Source organism: Populus nigra, chromosome 2, assembly GCF_951802175.1.
Source record: "Populus nigra chromosome 2, ddPopNigr1.1, whole genome shotgun sequence".
In the NCBI taxonomy this organism is placed as follows: domain Eukaryota; kingdom Viridiplantae; phylum Streptophyta; class Magnoliopsida; order Malpighiales; family Salicaceae; genus Populus; species Populus nigra.
Window position 1 is genome coordinate 37972757 of NC_084853.1, and position 25364 is coordinate 37998120.

The window sequence follows — 25364 nt, forward strand, 5'->3', positions numbered from 1 at the left end:
TACACTGCTCCACGAACAAGAAAGCAATTTCTTTTCAATGAGAGAGATCCACGGAATATCTTTCTTTTTTCTGCTTTGCGGGGAAAGCAAATTAATTCTTTGATTTTATTGTATTATTTTCCTTTGCAAGTTGGGAAATTAATCCCCTCCTATCCATGGAAACATTAATTCTTGATATTTTATGCTTTTTTTTAATATATTAAAAAATAATATAAATTATATCCTGAAACCTCATCTAATAATTCAAGTTTTTAGGTTGAATTGGTTGTTTGATATGCTATCAGAGTTTTGATGACTAAGTGATCACAAATTTAAATTTTATCATCTTTATTTATTTGAAAAAAAAATAAGTATAAGGTAAAATAAGTCTGTGTAAGTTTCAAACTCAAAAGATTTTTTTCCTCAGAAAATATGTTAGAGAATAATATAAATTAATTTTAAGATTCTAATTGAATCCATTATTTTACATAATTAATTTGCTAAGAACCAAAAACCATACAATTTCTTGAGGCGTTATTTTCTATTGAAGAATCCATCTTACCAAGAGGAGTTATATATATATATATATATATATGCAATCAAAGGCTCCACATTAATCTCCTTTGAATTATGAGTAATGTTTGTGGTTCACTGTTAATAAATTCTAATGACATTCCTTAATAAATTATAAAATTTTTATTTTTAAAAAATATTATTTTATGTTAACTCGGAAAAAATAGTCAACAAAGGAAAAAATAGTCAACAAAGTTAGACTCTAGGGAATGACATTGTTAAGGAGGTGTAGCCGTTAGTGATCCATCCCATCACATGCCAACCACATGCATAATAAACCGACCTGCAAACTTTATTGACCCTTCTCTCTCTCTCTCTCTCTCTAAAAAATTACTTTACCTCCTAAATGTTTATTAAATTACAAAGTAAATTTAATAAATTTTAAAAAACAAAAAAAAATATTTCAGTAAATTTATAAAAAAATAAATTAAAAAAAAATGATTAATACCAAAATGGCTAACAGCGTGCCACGCCACCCCCTGTCCCAGTCATCAATTCTTCCTTAAATAAGAAATATTAAAAGGTTACCCTAAACGACACATTTGGTAACGTCAAAAGAGCGTTTTATAGGAGACACCTCCTCACTTTTCTTTTCTTTTTTATTCTCTAACCTCTCTCTCTCTCTCTCTCTTCTTCGTCTCTCTCACATCACTCCCACTGTTTGCGTCTCTTCCATATTTTTCTCAAAATAACTAAAAAAGACGGAGAAGAAGAAGAGAAAGGAAGCGCAGAAAATAATTATAATAGTTCGAAGAATCTTACTTACTCTCGCTTTAGCTTTGAGGATGAAGACAATAAATTAGACAACGGAGATATACCTCAAGAAATTGTTAGAGAGAAGCGACACGTACTTATTTGTTTTCTTTTTCTCTTCTTTTCTGTTACGTGCGTTTCTTTCTTCTGTCTCTCTGGCATTGTGCTCTTAAACGCTGCCGTCTTCTCGCTTCAAAGGTAACACCAAGTTGTTTGGATCTTTCCAAACTTAATTATGTTTGTACGAAGTCGTTAGTTGTTTGTTTGCTGAGTAATTAACTGGTGGCGGAGGAAAATATTGAGCAAGGAAAAACATCGAGATAATGTGTTTGATTAAGAAAAGGAAACTTCCTTTTGGTTTGGTTTCTGATGAGTTGGAATAGAATTCCTCTTAGTTACGTTGCTGGTAAGTTCAGTATTGCAGTGTAATATATATTTTTTTTCCTTCTTTTTTCAGGGGCGTGTTTGGTTTCTGAGAAAATAGGGATGAAAGAAGCAATTTTTTTGACTAATCAGTTTTAGTGTTCATATATGTGTTACAGTGATGGAATTTTTTTGAGAATTTAAGATTTTATGAGCCCCTTGATTTTGACACTCCAGATAAATGCCGGTAGTTTGATTGGCATTCTCATGTGACTGAAAAGCTAGCCCCACCCCCTTTTCATGGCAACCCATTTGCGATTTTGTTTGTCTTGCTGCAATGATTTTGAACGTTAAAAAGGTTGTCCTTTTAATGTTTGATTCTCTTTGTTGCAGGGAGGATAAGTTATTGTTTCTTTCAAGTGAAGTGAACAGGATATGGCGACAATAAGTGATATAGGAGTAGCAGCAGCTATTAATATACTCACTGCATTTGCTTTCTTTATTGTGTTTGCGATTCTTCGGATTCAGCCGGTAAATGATAGGGTTTACTTCCCCAAATGGTATATCAAGGGTTTAAGGAGCAGTCCATTGGGCACTGGTGCGTTTGTAGGCAAGTTCGTCAATTTGGACTTCAGGTCATATGTGAGGTTTCTCAACTGGATGCCCGCAGCATTGCAAATGCCGGAGCCTGAGCTAATTGACCATGCTGGATTGGACTCTGCTGTGTACTTGAGGATTTACTTGACAGGGTATGATGGTCTCTTATTTTTCGTTATGCTTTGTGTGATTCGAGATGCTTTAGTTTGATAGTAAACTCAATCGTCTTTTTTAATTTTGTTGTTATATTCTAGGCGAACAAAAAACTGGTAGTTAGAGATCTATGTCCTGACTGTTCGCAAATTTGATGTCTCCGATATTAAGTTTGCTCCACTGAGTTATTTGAAGTATAAATAGGAGGCATTCATTAGGCGTTCAATTGCGTGTAGTTTCTTTTTTTTTTTTTTTCATATTTTGCTAAATTTTGGTGTAAGACATATGATTGCTGCAAATGGAGTAGGATTGAAGAACTGAGAATGTACTGTAAAATTAACTGCTAATCCAAAATGTCATCTGAGTCGGTAAACATTTTTCTGCTTGTTTTAGATATCCCATATTTTTACAAAATCAGTTTAAATTGTTAGCTGTGCTTAGCAAGCACACAACATTGGAGCAAGCTGTTGCTCATTTTCCCACATAACGGTTCCCCTATTTCAAGTTGATTTCCTGTTTTATCTAAAGCCAACCTCTGTCTAGCCATTGAAATTATTTATTGCAGTCCCAGAAAGTCTGTCAATATCTACATATGAACAGTATCATCCGCACTTTTGTTGTGATATGGGCTTAGATAATACTTGTTTAAGTGATGTATTTCTAGTTCATGTTGTTTTGTGGAAATAATGTGCATATTAGTTGTGTATTGACTAATTAAGTGATTGGCCTTGCCTTGTGCAAATTGATGGAATTCAGAATAACATCTTTTGCTCTTTATTTCTGAAAGTGGTAGTGAGGTTTTCCATCACATTGTCAACTTTTGGTGGTGGCTGGCATTGAGAGTATCTTATACAAGCACAGTCGTATCATGGAAAAACACAAGTAATTTATGAACAGATCGACATTGGCAAAAAACTCAAATAGCTAGGATATCTGGTGCAGATGTGAAAGAAACCTGATTGTCATTTTGGTATTCTTGATGTCTCAACTGTCTCTTCTTTCTCCTGACCAAACCTTGAAATCTTCTGTCACCATAAAGCTACACCTAACTGATTTATACTCGGTATCAAGAGCAATTTATAAATATATTAATGTGGATAAAATTATAGTAAATAGATGGATATGTGGTGTAATTGCATTTGAAGCTGGTATTTTGATGTCTTAAATTGTTTCTCTCCTGCCTCTTCACCTCACCTTGAAAAGATGCACAAACTTATTGTCACTGTTTATCAGTCAAAGCCAGCATGCTCTTAGGAGTTTTGGTAGGTTTATTCTGCCCCCAATCACAAATTGTTAGTCCACCCTTTCTTTTTGGGATGTGCAAAAATGTTTCTCCATTTAACTCATTGAAGAGAAAGAATTTGAGATTTGCAATTTACCCTTCTGTTATAATGGATAGATAAAATTGGAACAGTTTAGGGAAGTTTGTTGAAATTTACACCGCTAACAATGAATTGGGCTCCTCTCTGCCTTACGTAAGCTGAACCTGTACACCGAGCCCTCTCCTGCATTCAATCGATCGTATTCCTTTAAAAAAGTTGAGGTTTCGACCACTAAGTATATATCTCCTTTAAATAGTTGGGATAATGTTATTCTGAGCATTTTGGAAAATTTTATCCTTTGCACATTCATCAATTCAATTCTTGTCTGTGGAATGGATTTGTCCTTTTCCTATATCAATAGGATTTTGCATTGCGAGCATGTGTTCCGTCATTTGAATGTTATTCTGAGCATAATATTGACTTCTATCTAACCTTTATACTCATAGACTCGTTTCTTCTTTTTTCTTTTTTCCTCTTAAGTGCAGGCTTAAAATTTTTGTTCCTATTGCATTCCTGGCCTTCACTATCTCAGTGCCAGTTAATTGGACAAATAACACTTTGGAGCATTCTAATTTAACTTACAGTGATTTGGATAAGCTCTCTATATCAAATATACCCACAGGATCATGCAGGTCTACAAGACTTACTACCTTTGTTTTGTTATCTTTCTGCTTTATATCAACTTTTTTTTTTCTAAAAAAGAAATTAGCGTGGTGAACTATGAACTATGTTGAGTAACTCTTAAACCATTGAAAGACTGAATTTGTTATCTTATGTTTGCTTTTTTATGAAAAAAATACCAATTAAAGTGGAGGGTTTCTTCAAACAAGGAGTTGGGTCAACTATTCAATCAAATGATATTGAGCATGTTTCCATCTCATCTCAAGAAAGAAGTGGGCTATTTCTTTGTAAAATTGTGCTCAATTTCATATGTGGCAATTCCGGCAAGAACTCTTCGTTAGTTAGGGGAATAATCCGCAGCCTTTGGTGTGCGGAGCCCAGTGACTAAGAAAGAAGTTGATTTAATGAACTATCAAGTTTTTTATATCAATATTGAAATTTTTCTTTGTAAAATTATGCTCAATTTCATATGTGGCAATTCTGGCAAGACCTCTTTTTTGGTTGGGGTAATATTCCGCAGCTTTTGGTGTGCGGAGCCCAGTGACTAAGAAAGAAATTGATCTAATGAACTATCAAGTTTTTTATATCAATATTGAAATTTAATATTTTTTCCTTCAATAGAATTTCTTGTTGGCAGAGTAGGTTTGAACTTTTCAGTCAACTTAAATTTTTGGTTGCAGATTCTGGACCCATATGGTGATGGCTTATGCTTTCACCTTCTGGACATGCTATGTGCTAAAAACAGAGTATGAGACAGTGGCTAAAATGAGGTTGCATTTTCTTGCATCAGAGAAACGACGTCCTGATCAATTTACAGTAAGAGCAACTCTGTAAAGCACTATGACATTAATTAAAAAGATGGCATGGAAAGAAGGTTGGATGTTTATCATCAATTAAAGATATAGGACAGGGAATATGTTTAGAACCAATCAGATGTTAGATGCACACAGCCAACCATGCTTTAATTGACTCATGGATGTATTCTTCCCAATAGAAAATATTAACGTTCAAAATATCTGAAATGCTCAAATTGTTTTGATTCGGTTATGCCTGGTAGCATGAGTCCAGTTGCATGTGAAAGCCTCATTTGTGGATCGACCTGCCTTCTTTTTCTGCTAACTTCTTTCAGAATGGGGGGACATGATAAGAAAAAAGAGAGAGAGAGAAAAAAAGTGTTGTTAGCAAATATTATGGTTATCTTCATTTTTGGTTCTCAAAGTTCAGGTTTTTCATCTTGGTTCCTATAGTTTGTTCTTAGTTTAATTCCGCTACAACATGGTGAGCTTTATTGGATTTAGTCTTTGCCAACATGTTTTTAGAGTGCTCTTTCAACTGAAAGTTCCTTTTCCTTTAATAGTAATTTTCTTATGAGGGCCAATGGTTACTCTCTTTTAGGTCGGTTGTCAGAATTCGGAAGCAATCATATCCTATATGTTTTTGTGCATATTAGAAGCTTGACTTTTATTTCTTAGTAGAATGATAGTTTAGAACTGCATCTAAACACCTGAACAGATTGCGTCCTCTGCAGCTTTTGATTGTAATCAAGTTGAAGTTCTGTAGCATATATTTATATAACCAGGTCATTCTTATAAGTTGGAATACTTTGAAAATGATCTCCTTTGGGCACTCTTAGTAACTCTTTTCTTCCAGCTCCTCGTTGATGAAGTAATGTATTTTTGGTGTAGGTACTGGTTAGAAATGTGCCACCAGATCCTGATGAATCAGTTAGTGAACTCGTGGAACATTTTTTCCTGGTTAACCATCCTAGCGATTATCTCACTCATCAGGTTTGATCCTCTTATACTTCCACATGCGACAATTACATATACCAACAATACATAAATACACCCGCCAGCACACATGCACGCTCGCACCCGCCCAAAGAGAGACATGGAGAGATGGAGAGTGATTAAGTGCTTTTTGTTGTTATAAGACTAGTTATTTGATTCCATAACATGACTGTGACATTAGTTGATCCACAATTTCATAATAATCACTCAGATCTCAGAATGAGAACTTGTATGTGATGTGGTTCAGAAAAAAAGATCTTATATGTGATGATAAAAGGGAGAAAAGTTTTCATTTAATAGCTTCACCTGGCCTTCTAACTCCTTTGTCACTTAGAACACTCCAGAATCTGACAAGTGCAATCTGTGCATATCTATCTCTTGATTTGTAGGAGCAGATACAGAAAAAGATCCTAGAGTGTCTGAAGTGGGACCGGGAGAGTAAAGTCACAATAACTTCATTTTTTCTTTCATTGGAGTTTAAACTTCAAAAGATTTGCCAGGGTAAGAAAGAAAAAGAGAGGCGGGAGGGTTCCCTAAGTAGGTGATGTAGATTTTGTTGCCACAGAATGGATCCAGTTCCTTTCTCTAACAAGCTTGTCTTATAGTCGCTCACAATTGTAGTTTGACCATTTGCTTTTCAATTGTCCTGTCTATGAACTACACCAGCCATTCTTTGGAAGAAAATTCTGCATTGCTTTTCTAGTTTTATACCATCAAGCTTATGCACATCATCTAACTGAAAAGTTCATCTTATTTATATCTTGTTAACCTATTCGGCCCAAAACAACTGGTTTGAGTAGGTGAATCATGTCATGATTCTTTTCCCTTGGCTTAAACATTTGCTTGCAGGTTGTCTACAATGCTAATGAACTTTCTAACTTGGTCAACGAGAAGAAAAAGATGAAGAACTGGCTTGACTACTATCAAATCAAATATTCAAGAAACCAATCCAGAAAGCCTTCTCTCAAGGTATTCATTGCTAACGGTGTCCTATTGAAGTCACTGGTATCTTTTATTTTCTCTCCCTCCCTCCCTCCCTTCCAGATGTAGTGTTTCTACACTCACTTTACACGACAATTTACGAGAAAATGTTCTTCAGATTTTAATCACTAACATGTAGTGCTAATTTATTTTTCATTGAGCAGACTGGTTTCCTTGGCCTTTGGGGGAATAGGGTGGATGTAATTGATCACTACACATCTGAGATTGAGAGACTATCAAGAGAAGTAAGTGGTACTTTTAAATTATATGTTTTGCATTTTAGAGTGTATTGTTTTACTTTCTTGCAGCGTGAACTATTTCTGTCCTAACTTCATATTTGTTCACTGACATTTATCATCATTCAAAATAAAGTTAGGCCTTTTTAGGTCTTGTTTTCGTCTTATTTGTGAAGCTCTTATTGTTTTTAATCAATTGTTTGTTCTAGTTCAGTCATTATTTGTTGAAGGTCTGACTTTGTTGAAGCATTGACACCATAGCACAGAGAATGTTCTAGCTCTGAAATTTTTACGTTGTGAATGAAGCTCTGGTCACTTAATTGTATACATGAATTTTAATAGCCTGTAAAGTTTTGTAAACATCTAACAATTAACTAATGTTTTTATTATGAATTTTGTTGAGGTAGTTATCTCTATGCTTTCAATTAACCATACTTTCTTTTGAAATTAACAATTGCTAGATCTCCTTGGAGAGAGACAAGATTGTGAACAATCCCAAGTCAATCATGCCAGCAGCATTTGTTTCCTTCAAAACTCGATGGGGAGCCGCTGTTTGTGCACAAACACAACAATCCAGAAATCCAACTATATGGTTGACTGGGTGGGCTCCAGAACCCCGTGATGTATATTGGGATAACCTCGCAATTCCATTTGTTTCGCTCACACTAAGAAGGCTTGTTATTGCTGTTGCGTTTTTCTTCCTCACCTTCTTTTTCATGATTCCCATTGCATTTGTACAGTCCCTTGCGAACATTGAAGGAATTGAGAAAGCGCTCCCATTCCTGAAACCTATAATTGAAATGTGAGTGTCTTTTTCTCAAGTGTGACCTTATATTCTTAGGAAAAATAGCTGTGCTCGTCATTTGTTCGGTTCACAACTGCATATCATTTAATTATATCATATTAAATGCTTGTAATCTACATGATTGGACAAAGTAATGATATTATATCAGTATAGCTGTCTTTCATCCTCACCTTCTTGCTTCTTATCATCTCGGAAGTTCCTTAAACTTTATTTTGAGAAAATTGTGCCTTTTATTTTCATGAAAATTTGCTTCACTCCTTATAGACTTAACCTGGCCTTGTATTTTTTTTTTATTGTGCAATTAAATCAAAACAACAGTTCTAATCCTTCTGGTAAAACACTAACCTCTAGGCCAAATTTTAGGTTAAGATAAAGGCAGAAAAGGTATATTTGACATGTAGGAATGGAGATCAGTTGTGCCAACTTCTTTGGCTTAGCTCATACTTTTTTGAAAGAAATAATCTAAGTTCTGTTTTTGGGCATCGGAAAGCTGTAATGCCATCTTATGCCAATTTCTAGTGGATAACAGGAAATGACATTATGGTGGATTCTAGGAAGGGGATGAAAAGATGGAAACATGTTGCAGAATAATATTTAGCTTTCTTCAAAAAATGTTATTGGCTTTTTTTTCCAACCTGTCTTGGATGTTTTCTTTTTCTATGGATGCGAGTCAATTTATTAGAGTTGAATTGTCAAAGGTTCGGGTGTGTTGTAGAATGATTCATTCAATAAAGTAAAATATATGGGGAGAAAACATAGAATATCATTTCAATCCTTTACCAAATTTGTGCTTTGTTTTCCGTTGCTTGAATGCAATTATCCCCTGAAATATGGCAACCTCTTGTTTTTCATGCAGGAAAGTGATTAAGTCATTCATTCAAGGTTTCCTTCCTGGAATAGCTTTGAAGATATTTCTTATTTTTCTACCCTCAATATTGATGCTAATGTCCAAATTCGAGGGATTCATTAGTCTATCAGGCTTAGAGAGGAGATCTGCAGCTAGATATTATATCTTCCAATTCATTAATGTGTTTCTTGGAAGCATAATCACCGGAACTGCATTTCAACAACTGGATAATTTTATTCACCAGTCTGCAACTCAGTAAGTTCTTCTCATATGTTCTATGCTTCCAATTTATTAGTTTATGCAGCATTGGAAATTGTTCTTTTGATGTAGTTAAACATCTACTTGTATGCTTTGTCCATTAGCCGCTAGAGAAACTAAACATCACATGTAAATCTTGATTCATTTTGCATTTTAATTGAATTATGATTCTGCTGTATGCTTTTTGTGTTTGGTTGTTTAAGTAGAAATTAAACCTTCCGAAGGGTATGTGGTGAGTAGGATGCTCCAAGTCTAATAATCTTAAAAAATTTGCTTCAAGGTGCAGTATTTAGGAATGCATTACATTTCATCCAATTCAATTAGTTCATAATTACTTGTGAGTTTTATTTTTATTTGACACATTAAGCGAATTTTTGCAGAATACCAAAGACAGTTGGAGTTTCGATTCCTATGAAGGCAACTTTCTTCATAACTTACATAATGGTTGATGGGTGGGCTGGAGTCGCTGGGGAGATTTTAAGATTGAAACCCTTGATAATCTATCACCTGAAAATTTTTTTCTTGGTGAAGACTGAAAAGGATAAGAAAGAGGCGATGGATCCAGGAACTCTTGGTTTCAACACAGGGGAACCACAAATACAACTTTATTTCCTACTTGGCCTCGTCTATGCAGTGGTGTCGCCTATCTTACTCCCTTTCATAATTGTATTCTTTGCCCTCGCATTTGTTGTATATCGTCATCAGGTAAAAATTTGAATCACATCCAGTACTCCCTTTCATAATTGTATTCTTTGCCCTCGCATTTGTTGTATATCGTCATCAGGTAAAAATTTGAATCACATCCAGAATTGTCACTCAAACTACAATTATACATGTGTAATGTATGTGCAGTTCGTATTACAAGCACTAAAACATTATTGGATTGTGAATCCTCACTGAAAATAGATTGCTGCATGAAATTGTAGATTATAAATGTTTACAATCAGGAGTATGAGAGTGCTGCAGCATTCTGGCCTGATGTTCATGGACGCATCATAGTTGCAGTAATTGTCTCACAACTGCTGCTAATGGGATTGTTAAGCACAAAAGAAGCTGCTCAGTCCACACCGTTGCTCATTACACTCCCAATATTGACAATATGGTTCCATTTGTTCTGCAAAGGCCGATATGAACCTGCTTTTGTTAGATATCCATTGCAGGTATGTTAAATTCTGCATATTTCTTGAGACAGACTACAAGCAGTTTCTGCTGTATAAAATCTCGAAAACTTTCTTGAATAATTTCATCACCTCCTTTTCTGTCATTTCCATTGTTTTGCAGGAAGCAATGATGAAAGATACATTGGAACGTGCCAGAGAGCCAAACCTGAACCTGAAAAGCTTCCTTCAAAATGCTTATAGCCACCCAGTTTTTAAAGGCGAAGATGATAGCGACAGTGATGAAGCACCCGAGGAGTTTGAGAAAGAACCTCATCTGGTCCCAACAAAGCGCCAGTCTCGAAGGAATACGCCATTGCCAAGTAAACATAGTGGTTCAGTTCCATCCTCCCAGCATGAAGCTCGGGATTATCCTCTACTCTGAAACTGTTTCTGCGACATCAACTTGTGTGTAAATGCGAGTCCTTGGGAGATTAAACTGGTTGATATTTCTTCAGCACAGAGGTTGTACATAGGATAGACTACGAAAAGAGATAGCGAGCTGCGCAAAAGAACACAACACGGAAATAGGAACAAACTCATGTCTTAGGTTAGCAGAATAATTTGTTTATGCAATTTTCGTCATAAATTTGGGTTTTTTTATTTAATATATATATTAATTATTCTCAAGGTAAAGAATACCTTGTTAATTAATTAATTTCATAAACTCAGATTCAAGTATTCAACTCATTCTTAATATACTAATTTAAAGTGACCGAGGAAGTTAAAACCTAAAACAAATGGATTGGACTTGAAAATTCCACAAATTATGAAGAAATTCAGCTTTGAGTCTATTCCTGAATTAGAAAAAATATAAATATAATTATTTTTTTTGAAAAAAAAAAGAAGAAAGAAATTAGGCTTCTTCTGATCAAGTTGTCCAATCAAATATCAACAGCAAGACATTAAATTTTATGTGAGAATTGGCATAGGTTTACTGATTAAATAAGAAAAGCGATTAAAATTATAAAATATCTATGATTTTCATTAGGCAAGTAGTATTAACTAACTGTGGAATTAATAGTTTTTTTTTTTTAAGATTCAATAGTGTTAAATTTGATTAGAGGTTAAAGTTACAAGAACAAGATGATAATTAGCTGTGAATTTGACCAAACAAAGGATATTAGAATTTTTTTTAAAAAATAATGAATTAACATAGCAACAGATTTTTTGGTGAAATGATTTACTTTTGAAAATTTTAGTTATGAATCATAATATTTTATTTTTTAAACGTAACATTAATTAATAATATTTAATTAAATATTTTATTTTTAAAATGTAACATTAATTAAATTTAAAAAGAATTAATGGACTAGTCTGTAATGATTAATTAAACAAATAATATGATATTTAATTAAATATCATAGTTTATAACCATGATATTAATTAAAATTAGATTAAATTAATTTACCAATTAGTAATGGTCAGTTAAACCGGCCGATCAATTAATATTAGAAAATAAAAAATAATTATTATGTGAACAATAACTTTTTAAAATTTTAATTTAGAATCTATTTTCAAATTTACTAGTTGAATAAAAATATATTTTTTGATTCATAAAATATATTTAAAAACAATTATAAAATTATATATTTTTTTATATAACAACTTACTAATTTATATAATTGAATGAATCAGCTAATCAATTCAGTCAAAGAATTGGAAGTTGGGTTATACATTAAGCAGTTTCACTTCAAAAACGTAACATATTTAAATATCTATCTTATTACATTTCAAAAACACATTTAAAATAGTGATGTAACAAGATAAAAATATATTATTAAAAAATTGTTATTAGGCAAAATCTTTTAATTTAATATTAATTTAAGAAACATCGGATTATAATTTTATTAATTAAATAACAAGGAGATCTGGCAGGCTGGCATGCCACCAAATTAATCAGATAAAGAAATGGTCCAATTTCCTACCTCAACAACCACCCTTTCATTCTTTCCTCCTCATTTCCCTCCCTCCCTAGGTCAAGAGATACAGAGAAACAATGGAGGCAGCAGCAGCTGGAGATTTGGTATCATCAAGAATTGGGCCTCGAACCATCACCACATCGTCCTCTTCTTCTTCTTCATCATCATCACCCGCGCCTCTTCTACCATACAACCTTCCTCTCCTCTCTGCCTTGCTCGCCTGTGCTCTCGCTCAGTTCCTCAAGCTCTTCACCACCTGGTCCTTCCCTTCCCATCCCATCCCATTTTCGTCTGATTTGAATATTGGCCTTCTGTGTAATTAATTTATTGAGTTTAAATGTAGATCATTTCTTGTCCTAGATGCTCAGGTATAAAGAAAAGAGATGGGATTCTAAAAGAATGCTCGACTCTGGTGGAATGCCTTCTTCACACTCTGCAACCGTTACAGCTCTAGCTGTGGCTGTAGGTTTGCAAGAAGGGACGGGATCGCCTGCTTTTGCCATTGTTGTTGTCTTGGCCTGTGTTGTAAGACACCCCCTTTTCTCTTGTGGTGTTTGCTTGCTTATATCTTACATATTCCCACTCTGGTGGTGTGGCCTGACTCTTTGCTGTTTTAGATATTATTCACTGACATTGCCTTCCAACTTTCTTCACAACTTGATTAGTTTTATAATTTTTTTTTTCCTTTTTTGTATTGATTTGAATTGGAATTACTTGGTGGGCTACTTTGAAGCTTTAGTAAATTTTTAAGTAAGCAATCTCAGTTTTTTTTAGGAGGTTTATGAAGTTCTTCTTTTAAGGAAATTTTAGTGGTGAGGGAAGAATTCGTACTTTTCCTTCATGCTTGATGTGCATTTTTTGGCAATGAAAAAAATGCATTTTTACATTTTTTGTGACTGCCTTGATGACTCACTTCACTAGCTTCCAACCAAAAGGGAGGGGGGAAATCCTGGCATATTGTTTGAGGAATTACTTGGTTCAAATTTTATGTCTTGACCTGGAGTCTCCTTTGATTGGAAATTTCATTGAACCTAAGCATTGCTAACTCTGCAAGTGAAGATATTTGTTGATTTCCCTTCTCAGTTCTCTCAAACAAGAAAGTTTTGCAATCCCAATATGCTTTAGACCAAAACATTTAGCATGATTTCATATATAATTTCCCGTTCCAATACCTAGGTTTTGATGGATTGTTACAGGGCAGCCTTAAAAGCTGGTTTAGCTGGGATGCAGCAAGTGTTGTCAAGTTTTTTATCTAACCTGATTTATCCTGCTTTTGATCTGGATGATTTCATACTAGCTATAAAATTCATAGGGTTGTAATGCCATTTATGTTTTCTGTTTAGTGTTAATCCCTCATTGATCATGAAGTTTGATTCACCCAGTTATATTGCTACGTGATATAAAATTCATAGGGTTGTAGTGCCATTTAGGTTGGCATGATTGGCTTTTATATTTTTGCAGGTGATGTATGATGCTTCAGGGGTCAGACTTCATGCTGGTCGGCAAGCTGAAGTAAGTCATCTTGACACATTTGGCAAATCTAGGTTGTGTTTTTTGTTTGCTTCTAATATTGCAACTTGCAAGTGCATTTTGGCACATCCATAGGTGTCTTTTTGCTTCTACTGCTTTACATGGTTGTTTTTTTGTGTGCCTGTTACAGTTGCTGAATCAAATAGTCTGTGAGTTTCCCCCAGAACACCCATTATCCAGTTCTAGACCTCTGCGCGAATTACTTGGACATACTCCCCTTCAGGTTTGTTGCATTATATACTGCATTTTGTTTCGAAAAACAAGTTCTCTGTTTTATGCTTGTATTTTTTTTTTCTTATTAGAGTTTGTGTATTCTGCATTTCAAAAGTACTCGATTTACTGTCAAATGATAACCATCCAGATGAGATGCTAGTTATTGTTTACTGGCTGCTGCAAGCCTTATAATCACACTTCTTTACTCATGCTGTAGACAAAGTACCTTGACATTGTAAATTGGAAACATCTGTGTGAAAAATAAAAAAGAATACTAAATGGCTTATGATAGCAAGATTGGAAACAATAAATACGGGGATAGAAAAAAAAAGGAGAAATGAGACATGGAGACTTAAGCAAGGAAGTGATAGTTGTGCAAGTTGATTATGCAAACAAAATCTCTATAGAAAGGTGGTTAAAGAGCATTTTTCCTGCTTCCAAAAGGCACAGGTTGATAGAACTGGCCATAAAACAAAGTTTGTTATTGGAAGGCTTTTACGATAAAGATGTAGCCAAGTTTTGGCATATTCAGTGATTGCTGAGGGAAGAGTTTTTATGTTCTTGAAACTTGAAAACAATTTCGTGGAGAACAATTTCTAAGGGGAAGGATGAGATTTTAGAAATCATTACAGCAAGTCAATTAATAATATTTGCCTTTTATTTTTTCATGATTCCTGCTAGATTATGTATACTTTCCAAATCCTTCCAAGTGGGGTGCAAGGAAAATGGGAGGATGCTCTGTCATATCTCACAATTATTCCATGCTAGTACGGATAGAAGTTTGTTAAACGTATTGAGATTGACATTCAAGTGCAAATAACCAGCTTTTTGCTTTGAACAGGTTGTTGCCGGAGCTATCCTGGGATGCATTGTAGGCTACCTGATGAGAAATACTGATTAGCACAACCATCACTTATTATTTACAGGCCCTTATGCGGCAATTCCAGTAAAGAGTGGAAGAGCTGTTGTATATTGTAGCTCCAAAATTGTTGGAAAACAGGTACAATTGATGCCTGGAAACTGGGAATTTTATTGATTCTGTAATATATGTAAAACAACATTCATGAATAAACAATGCTTCCAGAATGAATTTAGTGCAACTATTGTATCTGGCATCTTTGCAATTGAACTATAATGTCCAGGTGCTCATTCTATTGTACTCAAATTTTATTTTTTTTATTCTTTTTACTAGTTATTTTGGGTTCATTTATGGTCATGTTTCCCCCTTGATGTTTTTTCTGTAAAATAGAGGTAAAGGGTGTGAATTACAGCCAAGTCAGATTTGTATTTGTGTATCATGTATTGTTATTCATGTTGCAGGTCGTACTAAATACGTTGTCCATGCATTTTCAACGTTAAAAAAAAATAAAATTGTTTAGTGATGCACAGCGTGTTTCAAGCAGGGAAAAAAAATAATCATAAGCATTCTCTCAGTTTCAATTTAAAAAAATCCCAGATAATCTTTAAACTTCCTAGATAATTTATAAAATTTGTACCGGCAGGTTAATCTTAAAATTTTTTAAATTTTTTTGGAATAACTTTCAATTTCAAATTAAACTATATAAAAATTATTTTAAAAAAAAACTTGATGAGTTCGGATATAACTTGAACGATCGATAAAAATATGATTTTAGTTTTTAAAAAAAATTAAGATTGAGATGTCTACATATTGGATTAACGTAAGTTTTGTGACTTGATCCTCCAAAACTGCAATCTGAATAATAGACTTCACTGAGTTTAATGATATTTTTTTAAATATTTTTTATTTAATTATATGTTAATAAAAATAAATGCTCGCAAAATCGATCATCAACCCAACATCGAGACATTTACTTGGAACAACGATAACCTCATAAAAAGTAAATTGAAACAAATTAGAAAATTTAATTCTCAATTAACTCAAGTTAACTAATCAAACCAAATATTTGGATCATGTACTCTATCTACTAAGTTGAATAACTTTTTTTTTAAAAAAAAATTTATTTAATTATCCAATAATAAAAATGGATGATCGCAAAATCAAACACCAAACCAACGTTAGACATGTTCGACACCATGACAACCCCATAAAAATAATAACAAAAAAAATTATGAACCTCAATTCTCAATTAATTCAATCTAATTCGTCAAACCTGTGACTTTGGTTATAAACTTCATTGTTTTAACAACATTGTTTTTTTCTAAAATCATTATTCTTTTTATTTAATCACACGATAAAAAAAAATATACTTACAAAATTAAACATCAACCAAATATCAATAAATTTTTTAGAGATCGGTATAAACCTAAAAAAACAAATTGAAATAACTTAGAAAGCCTTATTTAAACCCAATAAAATATTGAATGATAAAAACAACAAAACAATAATTAAAAAAAACCAATGTTAAAAGTTGAAGTTAAAAAAAAAAAAAAAATATCAAGCAAGCGGGCCTAGCTAGCCCAAGGCTTGATGTTATTTTGGCAAGATAAAAGATAAACATAAACAAATTATAAAGTCTTATTCAAAATCAACAAAACATACAAAGAATAACATTTTTTTTTAAAGAAGTTTTTCCAGGCTCGATCTATTTTTGTATTTTAGAAAAAAATAAAATAATTTATAAAGCCTTATTTAATACCAACAAAATATTAAAGAAAAAAATTATTTCAATGCTTGTTTTTTTTTTAGCAAAATAATGAAAAATTTAAATAAATTATAAAGCCTTGATAAAAAAAATGATAAAATAAAAAAAAATAAAAAAAATAAAATCAATGTTAAAAATTAAAATTTAAAAAAAAACAAAAAAAAGAAAAGAAAGTAAAAGGCCTAGCATATGAGCCAGGGTGATCTAATACACCTAGGCTTTTATGAATAAGCCCAAACAAGCACACATCTTATTTAAAAAAAATTACAGTAGATAATAAATCACTTGTTACTCTAGATTTCAACCCTTATAAATGATAAAAAAAAAAAATTGTCAACTTTTGATCTTAAAAAAACTCATCTTTACTCATATTTCAATTAGAAACACTTAAAAACACACAACAAGGCCTTCAATAAATCCTTTTGTGGTTTTAAATTAGCATTTAATTGGTTTAAAAATAAAAAATCAACCAAATCAAAAAAAAATCCTAAGACTTGATTTGCTTGATTTTTTTTTTTGAAAAACAAAGGAAAAAAATAAAAGATTTAGATATAATTGCTTCTTTAATATAAGTAAAATAAAATTTTAGACTAAAGAATTTCATGTCAAAACTAAAGGGATGAAAGAAAAATTCCACAATTTTAAAGTATAAAGGCATTGACTTATATTGTTTTTTTTTTTTAAAAAAAGATCTCCTGTTTTTTACTTTATTTTAATTCTAGTCCTTTTATTTTCAATTTTTCTCAAAAGATAGTTTCAATTAAATAGACAACCAATCTTAAATCATAATAAATATAATATTGAAGGATGAAATTAAAAAAATAATAATTGAAGAAAAAAAAAGGGGGGGAAATAACAAAATTGACACCATTGTATTTTAAAAAATTAAAGGCCTCCCATTTTTCTCTTTTTTTAATTCTGGTCTTAATGATCTGTTCTCCTTTCATAACTTCATTTTGATTTACTTGAAATGCATTTCTCGTGCATGTTGCTATAATTTGAATGAATTCATGTAACCCTTTGTTGCCTCTTCCAATTTATTAGTTATTTTTCTCACTATTGTGTTGTTTTATGCAATTTTAGAATTGCATTTCAAATAATATTTTTTAAAAAAATATTTTGTTTTTATTAAAATTAATTTTTATCATTTTAAAATATGTTTGTATTTGTACTGAAAAAATATTTTTTAAAAAATAAAAAAAATGTTATATTAATATATTTTAAATAAAAAATACTTTAAAAAACTACCTTTTCACCATGAGAGACTGACGACACCGTAACTTCCCTGCCTCCCCCTCCTCGAACCGAACCCAATTCAAAACACTAAATTGGAGGGAAAAACCCGAACTTAAAATTTTCACCCTGTTTTTGTTTAAAAAATTAATCTATTAATCAATCGGTTAGTGCTGAATTTGAAAGGAAAAGGAAAAAAAATGGGAGAAATTCTAAGCCCTAAGCAGAGACTCCCCAGGATTCAATCCCCCACTTCCCCTTTCTTCTTAGGCTCCAACGACGACAACCTCGAGCGTGCTCAGGCACGTGCTGCACGCGCCGCCGCTATCCGCCGCAAGACCATCGCCGCTCACTCTCAACCACCGCCTCTCCAAGATCCAGATCCCTGCCTCGACAAGCAGCAGATCCTCGATCTCTTCCATAATTGCATAAAACTCGCCAGCGAGAATGTCCGGTTCTCTCCCCCTCTTCTTTCTTATCTGTTCCTCTAAAAACTATTGAGATTCTTAATGTAATTATTGTTTTATTTTTGGTGTTTTGGAGCAGAAAATAAATCAAAAGAACACATGGGAATTGAATTTGATTGACCATCTCGCCGAGATCATCAAGGTCGAAGAAGAAAGTGATACTGAGACCAATTTCCAAAAGGTAAAACATTCAATTTCCTTTTTCCAATTTATTTTCACGCAAAATTGAATAATTGATAGCATTGAATTTGGGAATTTGTGCAGGCGAGTTGTACCCTAGAAGCTGGTGTTAAAATCTACTCATTAAGGGTAGATTCTGTGCATTCAGAGGCGTATAAGGTGCTTGGTGGGATTAATAGAGCTGGTCTTGAAGATGAACCAGGTTGGGTTTCTTAACCCACTCCATTACACATCTAACAAGTTAATGACTTGAAATCAAAATTAGACATGTTAGTTTCCTACATTTAAGTGTTACTGGGTTGTGAATTACAATTACAAAAAGCTGTGTTATTAATGTTGATCTTTTTATGTTTGTTGATCTCATTGATGTTCTGTTTTTTGAATGAAGGTACTGTGGATGGTGTTAATGCTGACAATGGACATGAGGAAAGCCATTCGAAAAGAGAGACTGAGAAAAAGGTTGGTAGTTTCCTGATTTACAGACTTATATTGATTGATTAGATGAACAAGTAGAAACTTACAGAAGACTTTATGCAGATATCACCTTTGTCAACATTGGAGCCATCTTTTGAAGCTCTTAATGTAAAGAAGTTTGATGGTGAGTGATCACACATGAAATGTTATATCTCTGTTTATAGTGTGGAAGTTAAAATTTTGTTTATGTCGGAAATGGGATTTCATTTTCTTTTCAGTTGCATTTGCTGTGGATCCTTTGTATCATCAGACATCTGCACAATTCGATGAAGGTGGAGCCAAGGGTCTTTTATTGAACAATCTTGGAGTGTATGGTGGATGTCGAGTGCTTTTTGATTCACAAGAAGTACCGGGGAAGTGCACATCATGTGAAAATCAGCGTGAAGGGCTTGATATGATTGAGCTTTCTTTCGCTAGAGGTGTGGTGTTTGCTTCTAGTTGCTGTTTCTTCTTCTTGCATTCAACATTCAAATACTTATTCGAGTCAGTAAGCGCCAGTTTCTCATTTACTTTCCAGATTACATTGAACAAATGGTACTGAACATGCGGACAAAGGATGAAATTTCACCGACTCTTGGGATTATAGTCGATCAATTTGATGAAGACAACAAAAGGCCATTAAATATTTTTCCATCTCACCAGACATTCGGTGACCAATTTCATGAAGATGATAGAACTTATAATAATGAAGTTGAGTTTGATGGTGAAACACATGAGAATTGTGGACCCTGGAATGTAGATCAAGATGACCAAAGAAGTGTGATTGATGAGGACCCCATTGGTGCAGATACAACTTTTCCAAGTTATCATGAGGTTTAAGCTATACACTAACGGGAGTGTTTTTTCCCATTACATTTCTATCTTTGATTTTTCTGTTCATTACTTTAAAAAATAAAAGAAAGAAGTTGCTGACAAGCTGCGATCAATTCTTGTAGGAAAGAGAGCCACATTTGTTCGATAACCCTGACACGGATGACAGATTTGACAAAGTTGATTGGCCATTGTTTTTGAGTTTGGGATTTACATCAAAACGAAATGATTGGGCAGGTCCTGATCATTGGAAGTATCAGAAAGTTAAAGGTAAAACTTTTGTGCCAGTGCATGTGATATCATCAGCATTTTGCACTACCAGTCCATTTCATGAAATGTAATTTGGAAGCTGTTCTATGGGTGCAGAGGATCCTTCTACTACAGAGGAAGGATCACCAGTAATAACTAAGAGACCAAAGACCAAGAAGAAAGCAGAACTTGATATTGATTTCACAAAAGCCTTGGATGAAGAAATGCCTGATGTCTTTGCTCCTCCCAAAAATGCGAAGTCATTACTTCTACCTGCAAATAGACCACAGTGTAATACAACACTGCCAGAAGATTGCCATTATCAGCCTGAGGATCTTGCTAAGTTGTTTCTTCTACCTAATATAATGGTAATGCTTATTACGGAACTTTGGGATCGTTTGCTAATTCTATCGAAACATTATTTAGATATTTTTTTTGTTAATGAAAAACTTATTGTGGTTGCAGTGCCTTGGGAAGAGAAGAAAAAAGTTTTCAGGTAATTATTTTTTCAAGACATACTACACAATTTTCTAGAATATTCCAGCAGTTCCCATAATTTTATTTGTATTTTGCTTCCTGTTGCTTTGAAAGTTTCAACAATTTCTGCATATCTTGCCTTGTCAGTTGCATAATACTATAATTGAATGCAATAAATCTCCAGTACTCATCGCTGCATATTTTAATGAATTTGTACGCCTTTTGAATTAATCCATTCCTTAAATGTTTCATAGCTGTAATTGTGTTTATAATTATAATTGGATCTTGGTTCGGAAGTTTGGTGTGAATTATTCTTTTCTTTTCTTTTGACTTGAACCAGTCATTTTAATAACCATTTGATCAAATCTCAATTTGTAGAAATTGTTCTTGTTCCTCATTACTAGAAAAGTGCCTTCATGTTCTGCTTCTGCATTAATAAGACACATGGAAGTATCTGTTTTCTAGTCATCTCTTAATTTTAAAGGAAAAGCCCCGTATTTAGTTATCAAGTTTAATTGCAACCAAAATGATCTAACTTGCAGAAAAGGCATGGCCAAACTAGAATATTAAGCAGTGAGTAGAATACTTAAATATGCAATGAGGCATAGTAAGTGGTGGAGGGCCTTGCTGCCACCGTTCACGGAGTTGAGTTACACTTCTTTGCTGCTCTGATTTGTCATTAAAATAAATAAATCAAAGAAGAATAAAACAAGAATCATGCAATTTTTCCTCTCATGAATCATTCTCTTTTTTGCTTTTTCTGAGCTAGTTTGATTATTATTGAAAGTTAGATATAAAGAGGAAAACATACGAGAAAGTATTGAAAATGTGAAGGCTAAGCTTCTAACTTTTAGAAGGCAACGGTTACGTAAGATGGAACATAAACTCAAGAGTCAACTGAAAGCAACTCATCTTGCTCAGATTATCCCTCTAATATTTCAGATAGGTTTCATTCGCTGCTTTCTAGCAGAGATATGCTTGTTTATTCCATTTTCTACATAGTATGAGGAATCTCTCATTATAGATTTCATCAGAATGTATGGTGCAATCGAAAATTTCTCTCAGCCCTTCCAACTAATTATTAGATGTTATTGTGATAACAATCGTTTCATTCCTTGCAAACTTCATTTAGCTCCATGAAATAATGTAACAGTCTGTATTTATCATATGAATAGTCTGCATTCACAATAAAGCATGTCTACAGTTTCCAATTCTGGTTATACAATATTTTAGATGAAACGAGGCAACAGGCAGATGATTGTGGACCACTGCCATCATGGGATGGTGAAAGTGCCTTTGCTGGCCAATTTGATGATGGAGATGCCTATAGTGACGTGGAAGACCCCAACACACTCGTTTCCCAGCCTCGCCAGGTTGGTCTATAATCTCGTTCTAGAGTATGTTTGATTTAGCACTTGTTTTCATACATTATTTACGAGACTGAAATTAAACAGTAAGGAGGCCAATGAGCTAGCACCAAATCCTAATTTCTGCTTAAATTTAGCACATGGTCAATATGCCACTTCAAGTGCTAGTCAAATGCTGGAAAAGGTCAAGTCATGTTCTTATTTTCGTTTCCTATATGTAAACAATTCAGGTAAATAAAATCGAAGTACACTATGACAAGGCTTCTAAGCAAGTTGATGTCCAGACACTAAAGGAAACTCTTTGGCACCGCATACAAGAATCTCCCCAAATGCCTGTCCAGGTGTGCTTATACTTTCACCTTTTTTTCTCCTTTTTTTTGTCTCGATTTTTTGAAGTAGAAGCTGGAGCAGGACTCAATCCTAGGTAACTTGTATGTTTTCCTAAGGTTGAATCAGCGAAGCCGGAACCACTGTATAGAATTGCTATTACTATTTTATAGTGTTCACTGCTGTTTCCTGCCATGAAAGACTTGTCAGTTGAACCTTACAAGCAGTCATAAGATCTTGAAAGTTGAGTTAGCTCAGTTTTTTTGGCAAGAAAACGTCTAGAGAGCAGCTTTTCCCTTTCTGGATATGAAGTTTTCATTGCTATCACCAACATTAATTTTACCGAAGTATAGCAAAAAAGGGCTTCAGATGAAAAAAAAAAAACTGAAAATGTAGTTCTGAAATGATAGGGGAAAAAAAAGAGATGTCACCCTTTTGTGTTTAGATTAAAAATTCCTCAATAAGATGTCCAAGTCTTGTCCAAGTCTTCAGAGCTTGATTAAACTCTCTATAAGTATGCATAAAGAACGTTAGCTCAGCCAAGGATATCCAATCCATGCCCTCTCTCTTTCTTTGGTTGTGAACTGAACTAAAAGATATATTCCAGATGGTTCCCATGACGTATGTTGTTTATTGATAACGTGGTTCTATCGAGCTAATCCTGGGAAAAAGTAAAGTCAGTTATGGAAAATTATCCTAGAATGCAAGGGTTCGAGGCTAAGTAAAAAATAACAATTCAAAAAATTTATGAAAGTACAAAAAAGAGTAATCAAAAGAATTTGTATAAAATTTAATAAGAAAAAAAAATTGAAGGATAAAATTATAAAAAAATTCAATTTAAAAAATTATCTTAAATAAAAAAAAATCAAATCTACCAGATAAAGAAATTGAAAGAGAATGAAATAAAAAAAATTTATAATTTTTTTCAAATAATATGAATAGAAATCAAAAGAAGAATAATAAAATTTAAAGAAAAAAAAATTGAAAGAGAATGAAATAAAAAAAATTTATAATTTTTTTTAAATAATATGAATAGCAATCAAAAAAAGAATAATAAAATTTAAAGGGTTAATTGTGAAAATTAAAGATTAAAAAAAAAAAAACCTGCTTGCATTGCATTAGAGGTTAGTAAGCCATTCATGCCTTTTAGGGAAAGAGGGGTTGTTGATACGATTTAAATAATGCTATGAAAGTCATTATTTGATCATTGAATGCTCTTTAACACGTTCACATGCTGATATGTGCAATACATACGCTAACAAGTTTTGTTTTTTAAATAATATTTTTATATATTAAAATATCATATTATTTTTCATTTAACTTGATTATAATAAAAAAACTAAGATGAAAACAAGAAAAAGCCTTGTATACTAGCTAAATAAACTAGTCATTTTATTGTGTTTTAACAAATAAATTCAAAAAAATCTAGACACCAATAAAATAAAATTTATTTTTAAAGACTATTTTGCTGTAGGAAAAGATCAAGTTATTCCTTATTAATTTAATAATAATCAATGAATTGATGAAGAAAATCATATTAAGTCTAATAACAAGTTTGTAGATTTTTTAAAAGGAAAATCTATTCATTTCACTTATCCAATTCATTTCTAGGTGTAAGACTCAGCAATCATGTTTTTTTTTTTTTGGTAATAAAGCCTGCATACTTTAAGTAGCCGTCCTCTATCGTCTCTTTGGTTAGACAAGCATCATCATTTGAAGTAACGGTAACTAAGTAAAGAATGCTAAGGTAGATGTATCAAATACAATAATCATACAAGAAATAAAAACGTTCGCCACTTAAGGAGGGGGTGGCACTCGTTTGAGGATTGATTGAGGGATTTTAATTTGGAATCATTTTGTCATGTATGATTTTAACCTATGGATCAGAAAAGGGGAGAGAGGTAGCAAAAAGATGAGTTAACTAAAGTATTTACAATGATTGACTATCCTAACAACTTGTACGAAGTTGTCCTAGAATGAAGAAGATTTGTGTCAGTGATCCAACTAATTTGGAACTGACCACAGAGTTGGGTTGATTATGCAATTTACACATTTTCGGGTCATAGCATGTATCAGTCAAATAAATATTTAGTCAATAGCATTCTAATCTCATGGCCCTTCAATCTACTCTTGTCATTGTATGATATTGAAGGCAATGCGAAAAATTCTGTATCCATCAGGGTCCAAGTGACTCTTAGCTTGTCGATTGTATATTGTGGTGTTATTGCTGGTAACCTTCATGGAAATGATTTCTTTTGATATCTCTGCAGGATCAAGAAGAGGCAGTGTCTTTCAGGGATCTCTTGGCTAGTTTTCCTAGTGATTGCAGAGCTGCTGCAACTATAAAGGAGATTTCTCCTCATTTGTGTTTCATATGCCTATTACATTTGGCTAATGAACATGGTTTGAGCATCCGTGGTTGTGCTAGCTTAAATGATCTCAGCATACATTTTCCTCAATGACGGAATGAGCTGGTCTGGGCTTCAATCAGATATCCTCTTTTTGTATTTTGTGATTAAAATTGTGTCAATGGTGGTGCATGCCCTCTACCAGAATGTACATCTTTGAATACTCTTTGGTCTGTTTGTATTGTAACGCACCCACAAGCAGAAATGTTCTTGCCTATCATTTATTTATGGATTCTGTTTTTTTTTTTCATCCATGAGACATTTTTTAACTATTAAAGTTTGAATTCTATTTTGTGTTTAGTATTGTGTTGTAAGGTGTTTTTTAAAAGTATTTTTTAATTTAAAATCTAAGAAAATAATATTTTTTTTAGAATATTTTTTAATATTAGTATATTAAAATCATAAAAATATTTTAAAAAACACAAGCTATCACAATATCAAAATATATAATATCATTATTAAAAATCCTTGTTGTCTAGTGCCCAGTTATATTGCAAGAGGTTGTTAATTTAATGTAGTGGTGGTGTTATAATAATTATAATATAATAAATTAGTTTCTGTGCAGATAAAAAAATAATATAGGGAATGTGATTTTCTTGTAGTCATATAAATAATTCATAGTGAAGTCACATTTATTACCGTCCTAAA

The 25364-nt window shown here is 33.0% G+C and overlaps 3 protein-coding genes across 7 annotated transcripts; all 3 read left to right on the forward strand.

Annotated features, from left to right (window-relative positions):
• Window positions 1-1169: 1169 nt before the first annotated feature.
• Window positions 1170-11102, forward strand: LOC133681906 (CSC1-like protein At3g21620). Of its 3 annotated transcripts, none has more exons than XM_062105099.1 (12): window positions 1170-1711; window positions 2062-2417; window positions 4226-4372; window positions 5042-5177; window positions 6047-6148; window positions 7001-7120; window positions 7297-7377; window positions 7830-8170; window positions 9030-9275; window positions 9659-9983; window positions 10205-10438; window positions 10560-11102. In XM_062105099.1, the coding sequence occupies exons 2-12, from the start codon at window positions 2104-2106 to the stop codon at window positions 10818-10820; spliced, it is 2307 nt and encodes a 768-aa protein (XP_061961083.1). In that variant the 5' UTR covers window positions 1170-1711; window positions 2062-2103; the 3' UTR covers window positions 10821-11102. The 3 variants fall into 3 exon arrangements, 2 of the variants coding, with proteins under 2 accessions (XP_061961083.1, XP_061961082.1); XM_062105098.1 differs by having other exon boundaries at window positions 1170-1503; XR_009836576.1 differs by lacking the exon at window positions 10560-11102 and having other exon boundaries at window positions 1170-1503; window positions 9659-10062; window positions 10205-10344.
• Window positions 11103-12334: 1232 nt separating this feature from the next.
• LOC133681601 (uncharacterized) lies at window positions 12335-15279 on the forward strand. Of its 3 annotated transcripts, none has more exons than XM_062104688.1 (5): window positions 12335-12616; window positions 12718-12882; window positions 13819-13869; window positions 14018-14110; window positions 14942-15279. In XM_062104688.1, exons 1-5 carry the CDS (start codon window positions 12347-12349, stop codon window positions 14999-15001), a joined length of 639 nt encoding a protein of 212 aa, XP_061960672.1. In that variant the 5' UTR covers window positions 12335-12346; the 3' UTR covers window positions 15002-15279. The 3 variants fall into 3 exon arrangements, with proteins under 3 accessions (XP_061960672.1, XP_061960673.1, XP_061960674.1); XM_062104689.1 differs by having other exon boundaries at window positions 12338-12616; window positions 12726-12882; XM_062104690.1 differs by having other exon boundaries at window positions 12483-12616; window positions 12701-12882.
• Window positions 15280-18071: 2792 nt separating this feature from the next.
• Window positions 18072-24966, forward strand: LOC133681758 (condensin complex subunit 2). The gene is made up of 13 exons (XM_062104884.1): window positions 18072-18406; window positions 18504-18605; window positions 18689-18806; window positions 18993-19063; window positions 19142-19202; window positions 19297-19497; window positions 19596-19891; window positions 20014-20158; window positions 20255-20505; window positions 20603-20633; window positions 21848-21987; window positions 22212-22322; window positions 24579-24966. Exons 1-13 carry the CDS (start codon window positions 18158-18160, stop codon window positions 24768-24770), a joined length of 1968 nt encoding a protein of 655 aa, XP_061960868.1. The 5' UTR covers window positions 18072-18157; the 3' UTR covers window positions 24771-24966.
• The last annotated feature ends 398 nt before the right edge of the window (window positions 24967-25364 follow it).